The sequence below is a fragment of the Mchenga conophoros genome, linkage group LG18 (assembly GCF_057382185.1).
Source record: "Mchenga conophoros isolate Kocher_MC1m ecotype Shallow Benthic linkage group LG18, M_conophoros_male_GT1.1, whole genome shotgun sequence".
NCBI lineage: Eukaryota > Metazoa > Chordata > Actinopteri > Cichliformes > Cichlidae > Mchenga > Mchenga conophoros.
Window position 1 is genome coordinate 21,844,175 of NC_140543.1, and position 16,830 is coordinate 21,861,004.

The 16,830-nt window shown below is 40.5% G+C and overlaps 1 protein-coding gene across 1 annotated transcript in view; it reads left to right on the forward strand.

Moving 5' to 3' along the window:
- Positions 1–10,341, forward strand: part of ece2a (endothelin converting enzyme 2a) — a 103,760-nt gene extending 93,419 nt beyond the window's left edge. The window contains exon 4 of the mRNA XM_085253795.1: positions 7,164–10,341. Within this exon, the coding sequence (XP_085109921.1) occupies positions 7,164–7,454 (291 nt within the window). The 3' untranslated portion in view covers positions 7,455–10,341. The remainder of the gene's footprint in view (positions 1–7,163) is intronic.
- The last annotated feature ends 6,489 nt before the right edge of the window (positions 10,342–16,830 follow it).

Consider the following 16,830-nt stretch of genomic DNA (forward strand, 5'->3'; position numbering starts at 1 on the left):
ATGAGTCATGAGAGCATCTCCTTCGCCAAAATCAAAACTGCCATTTTTGAAACCCGGCAACAAGGGAAATCACTATACAAAAAACAACAATGTGGTCCCTGAATATGACAAAAAAGCCATGAACCAAGCAGCCGGTGTACCATTGTCTCATTGTGGTTCTTTGTTGTGGCGTTTGTGTTGCATACAAATGATGTCACGGGACTTTTGGCTGCTAAACGTACGGTCGTGGCTATAACGACCTTACGCACATTAGGTGGTACTTGATTGTGATGGAAAACGGCCGTCGAGCCGAGTTGGTACTAGTGGAAATGGGCTATTAGTATGACTTTGAGGTGGCAATTCACTTAAACTAACATATTCATCCTGTACAGTTTCTGTATAGCAGAATAAATCAACATGTTAATCAATTATTAAATCATTTACTAACAGGGAATCAGAAGAGAGAGGCCTAATGTTAATAGAAGTCCTTTTTGAAGTTCATTGTACTTATAGGGTCAGTTTGGTTCATCAGTAAGCTTAACAAGACTACCTGGCCACAGTAAACTGTGCAAAATTGATCTTAATGGTGTTGCCAGAAATGTAAGCAGGTAATAGCTAACAAATTGTGTATGAATGTTGCAGGGATGCTAATTTTAGATTAGCACAATAAACTATGTGAATATGGAAAAGAGCTCCTTAAATATAAAATTTTAGGTTAATCCCATTTTAGACAAAGCTGCAAAGACACTGGAGACAATGAAATGCATTTTAGCTCAAAACTTCCATCAGGACTGCCATAGCCAAAAGAAGATTATTTCCATCTGCTCTTATTTATATTTGGCACTGTGGCTCTGTCCTGATACCGCTCCACGCTTCAATGCCAATACGTGGAAAGCTTACAGCGGGAAGAGCAAGAACAAGGAATCAGTTAAAAGCTGGTTTAAGTCAGGTTGAGCAGGGGTGCAGGTGGGTTACTCAGCAGCTTACAGATGACCAGATGTGAGTGGACTTAAGCAGCCTAAACATTGTTTTCTTCCTAGATTTATAAATTAGATGCATGGAAAGTATCAGCTGAGCCTTCAGCTGCATTGGGATCAACTGATATGCCAGGATTGTGGTGAAGTTTAACTTCATGGCCTGCGTGAACTGACGCTGTGCTCCATTTTCTTCTCTATGAACTCCCTCTAGGGAATGATAACAAAGAGATAAATTACCCAAAGGTGTCAGTGGGAGTACCTGGGAAATCTCATGGGAAACTTAACTCCGGATCTCATATTTCCTCTTTATACATTCAAGACACGTCAGGTGACTTGGACACAAGCTTCAACTGCCACGCTAAATAATTCAGAACAGGCTATGACCTGTTGGTGTGTGTGGGGGGGTAGGTGTGTGTGGGTCCATGCGTGTCATTGTGTGTTTGTGTATCTCAGCTGTGTTTTCAGGTGTGTTTGTGTATTTTGGGGCAGCACTTCAGTAGTGTGTGAAAATGAATACTACCACAGTGGTTTCCCCTGTCCTCTTGGAGGAACCCTGTGTCCTACTTGGGATCAGCTTACAGATGTTTGACAAAGAGTGGACGGACTGAAAAGAGCCTCCGTGTTTTTCTGACTGCATTGTCATATAAATCCCAGTTTATCCATCTGTTAATTCCAATATGTGACTCCTTGTGTTTGTTGCTTTTTTCTCCACTTGTCCTGAAGAAATGAGATTCTGTTTTTGTGTGTGTGATTAACATCATGTCAGAGCTGCTGCCATGCACGAGCTGATTTGCATATAGACTTTATATAAATATGACTCAATTCACTCAGAGCATCATCCTCCTCCTCATGAGGATTTTCAGTGTATGCATTCATACAGGCCCATGCTGAGTGTGAGAATCTGGGTTAGTAATGTATCTTGTAAACACAAAGGGTAATTTGATGTATGACTAATGTATTACATTGTGTAAAATGACCTGAAACATCAGATAATTTATTGCCATCCTCTAACTGCCAGCCTCACTGTCAAACAGTGGGTATTACAGTAGTTATAGCTGACTCGTTTGCTGTAGTTCAGTGTCTTCTTGGGCTGCAGTGACATCAGTCACCTGTGACATAAGATTCTGGAGTTACACTCCAAAGGCACAGAGTGCAGCCATACATCTCAATGTCATGAATAATGTCTGAAGTGATGAAGTCAGGAGGATGTTAACTCGCACTGCAGTTCAGTGAAATGCGAGTCGCACTTTGGCGTAAAGTTAAATGTGACAGCCAAGGGACTTTCTGAGAAAACTGTACAGTATTAAAGGAACATTTATATGATACACAGGAAGTTTCCTTTGGCAACAGTTACTTCCAAGCATCAGCTAGGTCAGTGCGGGTGGTTCTGTTTGAAAGAGCAGCAAAAGCTCGAGAGGTGGAGGTGGCAAAAATCACAAGTTGCTTCAATAAATGTCAATTGTTTTTGATAAGTTGTACTCCATGGATTCTACCCATTTCTACAATATATTACCAAAAGTATTCACTCACCCATTCAAACCATTGATTTCAGGGTTCCAATCACGCCTATGGACACAGGTCTGTAAAATCAAGCACCTAGGCATGCAGATTGCTTTCACAAACATTTGTGAATGAATGGGTCGCTCTCTCAGGAGCTCAGTGAATTCCAGTTATGAAAATTTCTTGCTACTAATTATTCCACAGTCAAATGTTAGTGGTAATGTAACAAAGAGGAATGACAGCATCTCAACCATGAATTGGAAGGCCACATGAAATCACAGAGCAGGGTCAGTGGATGCTGAGGCTCACGGTGCGCAGGTGTCATCAACTTTCTGCAGACGTCCAAACTCCGTGCGGACTCCAGATTAGCTCAAGAACAGTTCATAACGAGCTTCATGGAAGGGGTTTCCATGGTCGAGCAACTGCAACGGTACTTGTGTGACTGCATTGTGACAGGAGTAAAGTTTGGTGGAGGGGAGATTATGGTGTGGGGTTGTTTTGCAGGAGTTGGGCTCGGTCCCTTAGTTCTAGTAAAAGGAACTCTTAATACTTCAGCATACCAAGACACTTTGGACTATTTCACACTCTTAACTTTGTGGGAACAGTTTGGTAATGGCCCCTTCCTGTTCCAACATCTCTGTACACCAGTCCACAAAGCAATGTCCCAAAAGACATGGATGAGCGAGTTTGGAGTGGAAGAACTTGACTGGCCTGCACAGAGTCCTGACCTAAACCTGAAAGAACAGCTTTGGGATGAATTAGAGCGGAGACTGTGAGCCAAGCCTTCTCGTCCAACATCAGTCTGACATCACAAATGCCCTTCAGGAAGGATGGTCAGAAATTCCCATAAACACTCATAAACCTTGTTTATATCATAATAAACCACATGGATTAAAATGGGATATCACTCAGGTTCATAAGTGTGCGAAGGCAAACGAGCAAATACTTTTGGCAGCATAGCATATTTGAGGTGCTCTTTGGAAGGGATATATATAGGCTTGAATATCAAAAACTCCAAGATACTCTTTTCAAAATAAAATTAAAATGTCTTTATTTTCACAACAAGGTTATGTAAAAACTCCAACGCAGTTTGGCACACAGGCCCACATCAGGGAATAAAATAGAGTCCATGAATCAACTAAATATTTTCTATTAATATTTCACCAAAAAGGGCCTTCCATGCGGTGTGTTCTACTAATAGCAAGCTTCCACCTAAGGGTGAAGCCAGTGAAGCCCCACCAACAGGAGATGTCTTCAAAGAGCCCAGATAGATAATAACATCAAGTCAAACATTCATCCAAATTCATTTCATGTCAAACTATAAGAACACAGTAAAACATTTACTGGGACCATTTGTGTTCTTGATAAATGTTTTGAAGAGAAACATGATTGAAACCAGTCATGTTTGTGTCCTAAGTGGAAACAGCTGTGAGCTAACATGTTCACCATTCCTACTGTGTAGACGGGGGGAAGGCAGCAGTGGTGTGTTTGCCATCTTGTTTTCATTTTTTATTTCTTGCTTCAGTTAACTCAGCTTTGAGAAACACTGAAGTCTGGATCCTGCGCTTCCCGACTGGCTGACAGTTATTTCAGCCTAGCTTAGTTTAGCTTTGTCAGGAAGACAACTAGTGCAGTTGCTTTTACCCAAAATGTTGTAAATCTGAACATAAAAAGGTTTCAGTTTTAAATACGTTTATCTTGTGTCCCTCATCTGGAACATCTTCTTCACTTTCTTGTTTCTTTGCCTTACATGACATATTTTATCCCATATCCAACATCCCCTCCACTCTTCCTCTCATTTTTCCTCTGCGTCACAGTGAAAAGTGAATAATTCATATATAGGCTGCATGCTGGTGGAGATGAATCATGTGAAAAGAGCAGGATACACGTGCTCCTCTGAGAGCAACTCTCAAAAGACCCCAGCAGTATATGAGGATTGGCTCCACACTCTGTCACAGTACTGTACAGACCTCAGCCACTCCATCCCAGCTTGCATGACAGTCACACGTGAGCTCAACACCAGCTTCTCTGCCCTCAGGACCCGGGCAAGAAGCCACCCAGAAAGACCACGAAGTAGCTTCTCTCTGCATTGTCTTTTCAGTAGATGTCTGTGTGTTCAGGCAGATATCATAACCTGTTTATCTAATAGTTGTTTTCATTCTCAAAATGAATTTAGGACAAACTCAGATCATTTTTAGGTCAAATTAAAAATCGGGACCAACAGGTTAGGTCCAAAGCTTTTTTTCTCCAATGGGCCGCATATTTCTGGGGATGCCCAGGCCTGTTTTGGAGCAATCTTTCTTGGGCTTATAGGAGAACACAGTTGACGCACACATGCACATGTACCATTAACACGAAGTCTCACAGCTAGATCTGTAAACACTGACAGTATTCAATCACACTTCACACCAGGGATGTCAACCTCATTTTACATTGTGGGCCACATTCAGACTACTTTAACCTTAAGTGTCCTGAACCAGCGACGCGTGATATTGTGTAAAATTACAGACTGTCAGACTGTCCCATCATTATAAAATATACAATTTATTTAATTAAACTTTTTATGCAAATCCCCTGTAAAAACAGCAAATAGTGAAAAATAGGAACTTTCTGTCACTTAATTGTTTCTTACTTAATTGAGGGGGGTTCTTTATCAATAGAAAAAGCTTTAAAGGTCATGAAAATATCCCCTCCTTCACATTTTCCAGAGCACCCCCCCACCCCCAGCTGAATCATCAGTAACAGTGTTGTTTTGAGTTTAAGAGACAAATTACTGAACTATCTTCTGATGTCATATCAGATAATAGATTTAAGAAAGCTGCTGCAGACTTGTAATATTTCTCCTGCAATCTGTTATTCACCCTGTTGACATGTTTGATTTATGGAACACAGAAAAAAAGCTCAGTTTGTGTCTACACAGAGTTCTGCGAGTTGTGTCTCTTTACTCCCACACACACTTATGTCTCTGGAGAAACTCTCTGCTAATGTCTAACTAAATGTGCGTGTGTGTCTTTATACTCCTGCTTGCCTGAGCTCTGCCTCTTGTGAAACTTGCCGTGTCCTGATGCACACGTGTATCCCTCGCAAAGGATAAACACGGTGGTATGGTGAGAGAATCAAAGTAGCAATTATTCATATGCAGGGACCCTCTAAGTTTTCATCCTGTCACACTGTGTTATCAGACCGCGTGACTAAGCTGCAGCCACTGTAGACTGAGAAGCTCAGTGCTTAAAGTCTGCTCTGTCAGTTTGAGATAATTTGGTATTTGACAGATGTAACAGATGGGTGACATGTTAGGGGAAAAGCTTAACCTTTCACTCCTACAGTGTGATCAGCTGGCTCTATAGTGTCCCTTCAGAGGTAATGGTCACTGCACATCAATACAAAGTTGTTCTGAATGGTCACTTTTATCCTGCGATGCAACACTTCTGTCCTGATCACAGTGGCCTCTGTCTAAATGACACTATCCTCCACCCACAGGGGTTGAGGTGGTTTGATGAGGATGAAAATGATGTAAATCGTGCACTTTGAACTTCACAGTCACTGATCGTTAACCTAGCCAAACACATATGGGAGGTTTTGGACTCCCAAGACTCACATCAGCCCAGTAGAGTCGAAAAGACTTGGAAAATCTCTAGCAGCGTGTGGTTGACAAACTTTACCGAGACACTTCTTTTTTTCTTTTGTGCCTGTCAGTGTAATTAAAATTCAAGGTGTATAACAAAGAAGCAGCAGCCACAGAGAGATGTTATGACTCAGATTTGAATTCACTTTAGAAGATTGCTTCTCCCACACCGTTACTTTGAGAAAAAAAAAAAGATTATCTCAGGTTTTATTTTCCAAGCTCCAGCCTTCTTTTATAATAACATTGTACCCATCATAGTAATGATGATCACTCAGTCAGATGCATACTTTCTAAACAAAAAACGAGGGTTTGTTTAGAAAGTCTAGCTTTGCAGAAAATGCATGTAATTGTCTTAGCAAGCCTACGCAGAGATGGGCATTATGCAACCACCAAGTCGCTGAGAGGCTTACAGAGTAAAACACCTTGTGCGCATTAAAGCAACCTGATTGGCTGATCCATCCAATAGTTTTTCTTTAAATCACAGAGACATGAATCTTTGAGAAAGTTATTTTTTAAATTCACAGGAATATTTCACTAGAATGCACTCAAGACACCATCAAAGGTCTAGTACACTTAGTGCAGCCTAAAGCAGTGCTCTTAAAGCGTTCTCCTCAATAGCGTTCCTGCTGCAGAGTACCTTGTCTTATCAACCAACTAACTAGATATCGGTCCACATTATGCCACGCTGAGCCCAAAGCAGCTGACTTCCTGTGAGGACTATGATTGAATCCTTGGAAGCTGTTCCTTTGCCTTTGCCTAAAGGTTTAAAGCATGTACCAGATAATTGAAACGTCCACTTTAAATATTATCATTATCTTTGTTGCATATCACTGTCCTGTCCCTGCCTTCCCATTGCACCTGCCTCTTGGCTAAAAACTAAATAATCCCACAAAATAAAATAATTCCAAGTTTTTCTATTTACATAAATCATGAAGATTCATTGCCCAGCATCATCAAATACTTATTAGTCAGGTGGTAGTGACCGTGTTGAAAATTATGATTATGATGTGTGTCTTGGTGGTAATGTAGGATGTGCTTGTTTGTCCCAATAAGGTTCTCCTGCTTTTTCTTTGCCTTCTTAGATCAGCCGCTGCCTGAAGCCTGGAGGTCGGTTTGTCTCCGTTACCTTCGCCCAGCCTTTTTTCAGGAAACGGCTCTATGCCCGTACGGAATATAAATGGTCCATCAAACATCAAAGTTATGGAGAAGGCTTTGAATATTTTGTGTATGTCATGACCAAAGGGGAGAAGCTCAGCCCGGAAGATGCAGCTCTGGAGAAAAAGCTGCTGCGGGATACAGAATCTCCACCAACCAGGATTACTACAATAACAAATGATGATAAGGAAGACTTCCTGGCTAATATTGACCTGTAGGGTGACTCTGATATGTAGGATTGCCTTTATAAGTAATCTTTATATTGTGATTTTTTGCAACGGGAAACTGTTAACCAAATTTCTGGCCTTACTGTTTTTATGTATTTATTAAGAATTTGTAAGGAGTAACTATTTTATACTGTTTGATGTACTAGATATTAGTTTTAAAGTCAAATTTTATCAAGATACCGATATATATTTGGATAAATGTTCTGCAAATGTAATTAAGATGTTGTAAAGATAAGAGAACTGCTGTATAAATGGTAATTGAAATCCATATTTTATCTAAAAGTTTGAGACAAAATCCTGCGTCTGACCAGATGTATTCACAATAGATTAGATTAGATTAGATTAGATAGAACTTTATTAATCCCTCGGGTGGGTTCCTCTGGGAAATTCGATTTCCAAAAAAGCACAGCACCGACAGAGTTACAGAATATTATATATATATATATATATATATATATATATACACACACACACATATATATAAATACAGAGACAATATAAATAAAATATACGAAGGGGATAAATAGAATAAATAGGAATAAAAATAGGAATAAAAATAAAAATACAAGTGAATTGCACATTTCAAGTATTGTTTAATAGTTTAATAGACAAACTTGTGCCTTTTGTCGTTTTGAAAACATGATTAACAAATGTTACTCTTAATAAATTTCTCATTTGCAAAGAAAGAAAATGGCTAACTGATCTGTTGTCTCAATTCTTCACGGCTCAGATTCAACAAGGTGCTGGAAACATTCGTCAAATCCCATCTCAGAGTTGCTCTGTTGGATTGAGATCTGATGACTGTGGAGGCCACAGCAGCACCATCACCACCCTGAACTGTTAACAGAAGGCAGGATGGATTCATGCTTTCATGATGTTTACACCAAATTCTGACCCCACCATTCAAATGTCACAGTCGAAATCGAGGCTCATCAAACCAGGCAAAGTTTTCCAGTCTCTTATTTTCTAGTTATATTAAGACTTTTTGAACAACTGGCACCCAGTGTGGTCTTCTGCTGCTATAGCCCATGTGCTTCAGAGATGCTCTTCTGCATACCTTGGTTGTAATGAGTGCTTCTTTGAGTTGTTGTTCCTGTCAGCTTGAAGCAGTCTGGCTATTCTTCTCTGACCTCTTGCATCAACGAGGCATTTTGACCCACAGAACTGCTGCTTACTGGAAACTTTCTCTTTCCCGGATCATCCTCCCCTATGTGGGAAAATCCCAGAAGAGTATTGAGTTGTCTGATATTTCAAAAATGCATCACATTCCCCAAAGAGGCAAAAAAAACTTGGCCTAATCTCTTTATGAGTTCAAACTTGCCTTCTCGTACATACAAGAAAAGAGTGGGAAAATCTTGTGATTTCCCAGATTCGGGCAGATTAAAGCTAGGACACGAATGATTTGGAGCTCTCACTTTTGCACCATTAAGTGTGATTTCTATCAAGAGTAAGTTTGCCTTTATTCCAAAGATTTGGACATTATGAGAGAGAGACAAGACAGTTGGACGCAGAGGAAACGCAAAGACAGTTTTATTGTCCTTTAGGTGATAAAATTTGATTAAAAATGTGTAAAAAATATAGATAATATGATCCAGTGATGACTTAACTGCTGTGCACACAGGTAGACTCACTGAATGTCTCTCACTGTCTTAGACCATATAGAAAGAAAATAATAGAAACAAATGTCTCTCAGTGAACAGCGATGATTGATAACCACCTTCACCTTTTCTCATAATTACAACATCAGGAACTTGTAATTACGAGAAAATTGTTATACTTGTAACAGAGCTGGCTTTCCTGTCATTATGAGATACAGAAGACACACTCGAATTATGTAAGATAAGACTTCCTATTTGAATGTGGAGAATGCGCTTCCACAGGAAACCAAGTAACCGTCCTGCCTCTGAGGCGGACTTTTGTTCATTTTTAACATGTTTATTGCTGCGTCAATTAGTGTAATTATGACATCATCAAGAAGGATTTGTTCATAGGTTAACTGTGACTCACGGTGCGACTTCTTTCTGTGTTAATATGTTCCGTCTGTGCTGCTACTACACCAGCTTCGGCTCTTCTTCAGTTCGTAATTGAAACTTTTATCATTTATAAACCAATTTTACATCCCAGTGTCATGCCTGTCTTGACAATATATCAGGATAGTTCAGCGATCTCTGCATTCTGGAGTGCAGTACTAGTCTGCCAATGTTATGCAGATTGCAAGACAAGCTGGCATGTCTAGACGTAGTGCATACCAACAGCAGCAACAGCCTGCATGTAAAGTAACTATTAGAGTCTATCAATATGTCAGTCACAGTCTCCCCTTTCTGTTGGGGTTGTTTGCATGAGCCCCGTGTCTGCTTTAGATTCCAGACAATCGCTGCTAATGGAGATATGCATATTTGACACACCTTTGTGCACATACAAATGTACATACAAGTAATAGCTTGCCCTGCGTGCGATTTGTTGAGGATACATGAGATGAAGTGCAGGTCCTATGATCTCTGCTGCTTAAATATAGACAGGAGAGAGAGGGGAGCGAGAGCACCAGGCGTGCAGACAGACAGGAAGGCTGGTGACTGGAGGGGGGGACCACATTAATAAAGTAGAAATCATTTATTTTTAATTCTCCACTGAGATCTAATTACTGCCTATTTTTAAAACGTGGAGGAAAAAAGAGGTGTGTGATTTTTTTTCTATGCCTTTGTGTTCAATCTGTTTTTTGTTGTTGTTGAGTATCACCAGTTTATTATTATTGTTGTTGTTTTTAATAAACCGTAGCTTTGGTTTCTGAGTTTGAGGTTACAAAACAGCCTCACCTCAAGCTTTGCTTCACAGCTTCTCTGGAGCTTTTCATCTTGTCATTCCCGAGGAAAGAGTTCCCCCGCTTGTTGATGAATTAACTGATTCATGATTGTTTCAAGTGTTGTTTCCTTGAATGTAATCACTCTTAACAAAATAAATAACATAAAAAATTTGTGCCATGGTTTTGATTTTTCCTTTCGAAACTTGTCTTCTTTTTGGTTGTTCTTTTCCCCTCAGGTTTCTTAGATGGGGTCTCCTGTCATTGCTGTTTGTGTCTCTGCCTTGTTTTGTTTGTCACTTTCTTTATGCATGTTCAGCTCTTTTGCATTTACTTGTTGCCTTCCTTGTTGTCTTCCTTGGCCTCATTGGTTTCTCCTCTGCCTTGTTTCCCTGGTATTTTTCCTTTTCCGAGTCTATCCTGTTTTCCCACTTGTGGGCTAACCTGTACAACACAGCAAGTTCAACATATCCAGGATATAAAAGAATTCATGTTAGCAGCTTAAGACGAGTCAGAAACATGGACAGGTCTACTGGCAGCAGAGCAGCAAAATTTGTAAAGGAAGAGCAAACTATAAGAAAAATCAGAAGAATTAAAAAATATCATGCAAGTATTAAAAAAACCACTAAAACAAGGTGTGGGTGATAGAAAAGCACTACGTGCACTGTGTAAGCTTTATCGTAATATGAAAAAAAGCAATAGTTGAATTTTATTTTAAGCTTTTGTTGCACTGCACAGAAATATTGGTTTTTATTAACTTTTGAACAACAGGGAGAACTGGGAGTTATTGATGACTATAGAGGTCTTATGCAGGATTGATGGTACCCTGTTTGGCATAGAAAGTATAAATGATGGGGGTAGTAACCAAAGTCCCATTCAGACCACCAGACTTTTCCTTCATGGTGTTTTGAAATGTAAGAGGGCTGAATCTCACTTTGAAACCAAACTCTTAAACTTTTATTGGCTTGACAACAATTTGCTAGTACCAAGTTGCTTGCCCATGAGTATACCCAGTTGAGGTCAATTTTAAGTCATGTCTGCACATTCAGAATCAAGATATGCATCATCATAACTACATTTTATCATCTGAAAAGGGTCCACCTCACAAAAGAAGTGAGAATACAAAGGAAAGAGTCAGCACAAGTGTCTACATGTCATCCTCTTCCTTCTTAACATAAGCCTTATTTTCTGAACTGACGTCAGGGCTGTAACTCACAAATAGGTGCACAAACACTTATTGTTAGCAGATTAGACATACGACCCTTCTGTTTCTGAACAGCTGATGACAAAGCTGGCTAAATAATAGCTGGTTATAAGCTAACATTGTAGCAGCTAACGTTAGGCTCAAGTGTCCTAAAAATCACACTTTGTCTTTGATAACAGTTGGATTCCATTCCAAGTGTCTGAGGCCAACAATGTTCAAACCACTTCAAAGACCTTTTCACTAAAGCTGGCTAACTGTAGCTAACAGAGGCTAACTGCAGCTAACAGAGGCTAGCAGCTAATGGCGGTAACAACCTCAGTGCTTGCCAACAGAAAACTTCAGGATATCTTTAACAGCCACCATAACTAGGATTATCTAATTGAATTGGGAAAGGCAAGAAAGTAGAATTCAGCAGTCTCCAATCTACTGGTGGTGAGATTTAACACACTGTAACTTTAACAGTCCCAGGAGTGATAAAAAGCCGTGGTTGCGTGCACTTCCACCATCGACACTCTGTGGACTGATTTTTATTAATCCCTCGGAAGGTTTACATCGTGTTACATCTGTGCAACCAATGCAGCATTTCATAAAACATCATACCAACAGCCAAGCATGGTGGTGGCAGTGTGATGCTCTGGGGCTGCTTTGCTGCTTCAGCAGGACTCCAGCCATGAATTCTGCTCTCTTCCAGAAAATCCTGAAGGAAAATGTCTGGCAACCAGTTCATAAAGGTCAAGCTCACTTGGGTTATGCCAGGAAACACAACAGCAAGCTCTGAATGACTCAAAAACGCGGAGTTAAATAAGAGTGAGATACTTTGGCGTGACCTTAAACTGTCTGTTTATGCTTGAAAACCCTCCAATTTGGCTGAATTAAGCAATTCTCCAAAGAACAATGAAGACTTTAGCCAGTCACTGCAAACATTTGATTGAAACTCTTGCAGCCAAGGGTGGCACAAACAGTTACTAGGTTTGCAGGGGAATTGCTTTTTTGCAACAGAGCAAAGTAGGTTTGGATAACCTTTTTACATTATTAATAAATGAAATCATCCTTTAAAAACTGCATTTTGTATTTAATCGGGTTATCTAAGTCCAATATTAACATTTCTTTGATCTGAGAAATGTGAGTGTGCAAATATCTATATATCTATATATCATATGGTATCATTTTTTAGAAGTTAAAGTGGGTGTAACATTACCACCCTTGTGCTTTCTGTTACTTTTGGCTTTCCCATTACAACAAATACTTGCATACACTTAAAAATCTGGGTAAACCCCACTGGATAGTTGTCTGACCACTATCTGGTTTCCATGGTGACAAATGGCTGTAATGCCCTTGCTCTGTGAGCAGCAAAGTTCAGGTACGGCCTGGCACCTGTTCAATGTGCATAGCAAGAGGGTGCTTATGTAATTCTTAAATGGCAGCGGGTTTGATATTGACCACAGAGGCTGCTGTGGGGGCAGCAGCCAGCCACTCTGCAGCTCTGGGACATAACATTTGATGGATTCAGCACTCTGTGTGTGTGGAGGTTGGGTATGTCCCTGTTCATGGAGTTATATTTTCTGCTCTCTTGTCCCCTGCAGCATGATGCCATCTTCCCCACTTCTTTCTCCTTTGGGTTCAGTTTTCTTACTTTAGTTTGCTTCCCGTCCGTATACGAATAACTTCCTCCATCCTTAAATTTAATTTTCAGCTCTGTGAGTTGGAATGACTGATGTGCAGTAGCACAGACCCCGACAGTGAGATTTAAATCGACTGGGCTAGTATTATATAACCACAGAGTGAGGCAGAGGCCGTACACAGAAGAGGTTTAAAGATAAACATAAAAATATTCCTTCTGAAAAGTTTTTGTTTCTCACCCTGAGAAATCCAGGTGTCTCAAGCTGTGATTAAGTGAGTGCTGAGTATTTATGTGTGTGTGTGTGTGTGTGTGTGTGTGTGTGTGTGTGTGTGTGTGTGTAAGAAAATGGAGCCGGACTTTTCTCTCCTGCTGCTAATTGTCCTCTATGCTCTGTTGCCCAAGGGCAGCAACAACACTAATCTACTGCACACTCAATGCCTCTCTGAATCTCTCATGTCTGTCTCTTCCACCGCCCTGTCCTCTCTGGAAGCGTCATTTGGCTCTCAATGGTTTGGTGTGTGGGTGTTGTGTGGGAGATCATGCAAGTCAAACAGTCTACAGCATGCTTTAACACAACATATCTGGATTTTTTCTGCCACATTTTTGTTTAAGCAGAATCACAACACAACTTTGCTGCCTGCTTGTGTCCCAGGTAAGTTTTATTGGAACATCTCTGAACTCTGAAGTAGATTATTTACATCAGCAGAAGATCACACTGGGTGTCACACCTGTAAGCAACAAACAGGAAACTGAGGCTACAATTCACCTCGCTCATCAAAAGTGGGAAGCAGAAGGTAAAAACATTACCTGGTTTGATGAGTCTCGATTTCTGCTACGACACTCAGGTGGTTGGATCAAAATTTGGTGTAAACAATTTAAAAGCCTGGATCCATCCTGCCCTATATCAAAACTTCAAGCTGCTTGTGGAGGTTTAATATTGCAGAGGATGTTTTCTTGGCACAGTTTGGGCCCTTAGTACCAACTAGGAATCCTTTAAATGCCACAGCCTGTCTGAATATTGCTGCTGATCATGCTCATCCCTTCATGGCTACATTTTCTGATGCCTTTTACCAACAGGATAACAAACGATGTCACAAAACTCAAAGCATCACAAACTATTTTTTGGTGATGGCCGTGACCTCACTATACTGAAATGTTACACAGTTATCATGCAGTTTCACTGGTCAGGCCCTCTCAAGATCAAAGTGGATCAAAGTTGGAGATACAGCGATACTTATCGGTCAAGCCTGCTGTTGATTCTTCATAAGGCATATATCATACATCATCAGAGGAACAACAGCAGGAATGTTTAGCAATGATGGCTCATTTCCACTGTGTCCCACTGTGTTGACCAGCCTGCAGATGAGCAGGACCTCCCTAAGTGGCATCCATCCATCATCGTCTGTGTTCTCCGTACTGTGACAGGCCAAGATGTCTGCTGTGAAAAAGACCTTTCTGGTCCAGAGTGAAGAGACAAAAAGCCAGTGCCAGGAAAGACTCAAAAATAAAACTTCCTTTAAAATGATATTATAATTGATAATAACATTGGTCCAAATTTACCAGTTTAATCGCATTGAGAACAACTCTTTAAAAAGCCTTAAAACACATGATGACTTTGCAGTTGTTTCTGGTTTTTCTGCTTTTCCTAATATAGAAATAGCTTACACACTCAGCAGCGCCTGTAAACTTTCTTGCAGATTAGCTTGCTAATGGTAATACTAGCTCAGCTAGCCCCCCTCCTGAGTTATGGGACCCTCACCTTGTAGGTCATAGCGGTATGTGTGTGTCAACTTTAACCTTTGCAGCTACATACCGTGGTTGCGTGCACACTGAACTTCCTTGCATAAGTAGGTGGTCTTTCTTGCATTTCAGGGACACTCCCTTTTGGTTTTTAACTCTAGTTGAAGTGGCTTAAATCACTGGGGTTTTTTTCAGATTAGTTTTTTCTGGCATTCAGGGTGTTCAGTGTTATCCTAATGAATAAAGTCTTTTCCTTTCACTTACACACAGTGTAGCCACTGGCTTCAGACTAGCTGCGGTAGCTGCATTAAAAGCAGCGTAGTCTAAGAGGAAATGACGCTGCTGCTTTCAACAGCACGTCTCGTGGGAGGGCATAATGGTATGGTATCTTGTGTGGCAGAATTATGTAACAGGAGGAGAAATATTAATGTATGCCCACTCAGGATGTTGGGGAAAGTGGCGTTTGTGTGCTTAAGGGATAAGGGATGACAACAGAGGGTCTGACGGCAATAACATCGACAGTGCTCATTCTGCATGTTTGTGGGGCTCGTGTTTGCATCCTAGCACAGAATGCCACGTCTCTCGTGACCCTAGCATTGCCTGCACTCCCAGGCTACCTTCTACATCAGCCTGAGTTACATCTGCGAGTCCAGCCAGCAGTCATGTGACCTCTGACCTTCAGAGTTGTAAAATGATGACTGTATGGAACTGAATGAGTGTGTCATCACAGGGCAGTAGCTCACAGGTTCACTGAAATGTTAAAGAAACGTCTTATGCTGCAGTTTAAAGAGAACCTATTATGACTTTTGTTTTTATTCACATACAGTGCTGTGCAAAAGTCTTTAGCCCTTATTTCTTTATATTGTGTCAGGAAAATGCAGTTTTTTGAACTGTGTGCAAACATAGATGAAAATACAGTATATTAGGAAAAAACTGACTTTTTTCAACTCTAACAAGCTTGAAATTCAGTATTTTGTATGACCACCTTTAGTCTTCAGCAAAGCCTGACCTTTCTCAGCCAATATTTCTTGTACTATAGTTTCTTTAAGAAGTCTTCAGGAATAGCTCTCCAAGCTCTTTAAAAGACATTCAAGGTTCTTCTTGGCTGTTTTTCCACATTCTCTGTCAAGATGATCTCACACTCTTTCAATACCTTTGAGTTCCAGGCTGTGGGAAGGCCAATCCTTAACACATGAGCCAAGGTTTTAAAAAAGTTGTGGTTCATTACCATCACCAGGACCAAGGTGTGAAATCCCTGCCGCACCACAGCCTACTACCATTTAAGCTATTGAGGTCACCTGAGTCAAGGTGTGAGTGGGGGTTGAAAATGCCTGGAAAAGGATAGCCCCAAGGGGACAGCCCTAAATACCTGTGACTATGATCCAAAGAAGCTTCTTGGATGAGAGGCAAAATGTCTTCACGTACCTAAAGAAGTCCATCTGCCTTGTTTTGAAACACGCTGGGCTACCATGACCTGGATGACACCAAGCTAATGGAAACTACTGAATCTCAAAGTTTTCTTGGGAGATAATACAAGATGATTGTAATCAAAGAATAGATTACTCAGTGAAATAGTCAGTTTTGTGTTTTTAATAGTTAGGGAGGTGTTTCATGTTAGGAGAATCTACATATCTAAATTAAATTTCTATAGATTGATGCATAATCTGTTCAATTCCTGAACATGAACATATTTGATAATTATCCTGAACAACAGAATCTGAACAGCCACTGCAGCACCATTGATAGTCTGACTTTTAAACGATTCACATGTACAGAGACATGCTGATGACAGGGTAAGAGGCATGAAGCTTAATATCAGCCCATATATGTCAGTCTGGTTCCGGCCTGCCAGGACTGCCCATTACTGTGAGATGTGTAATTGTCCACGGCCTCAGTCAGCCACACACACACGCACACATAGACCAACTACAACAACAACATAATCAATAGCACTATTTGTTCATTCTGCACAGTGCTGATGTTGTGAGGACAGTCAATAATGTCG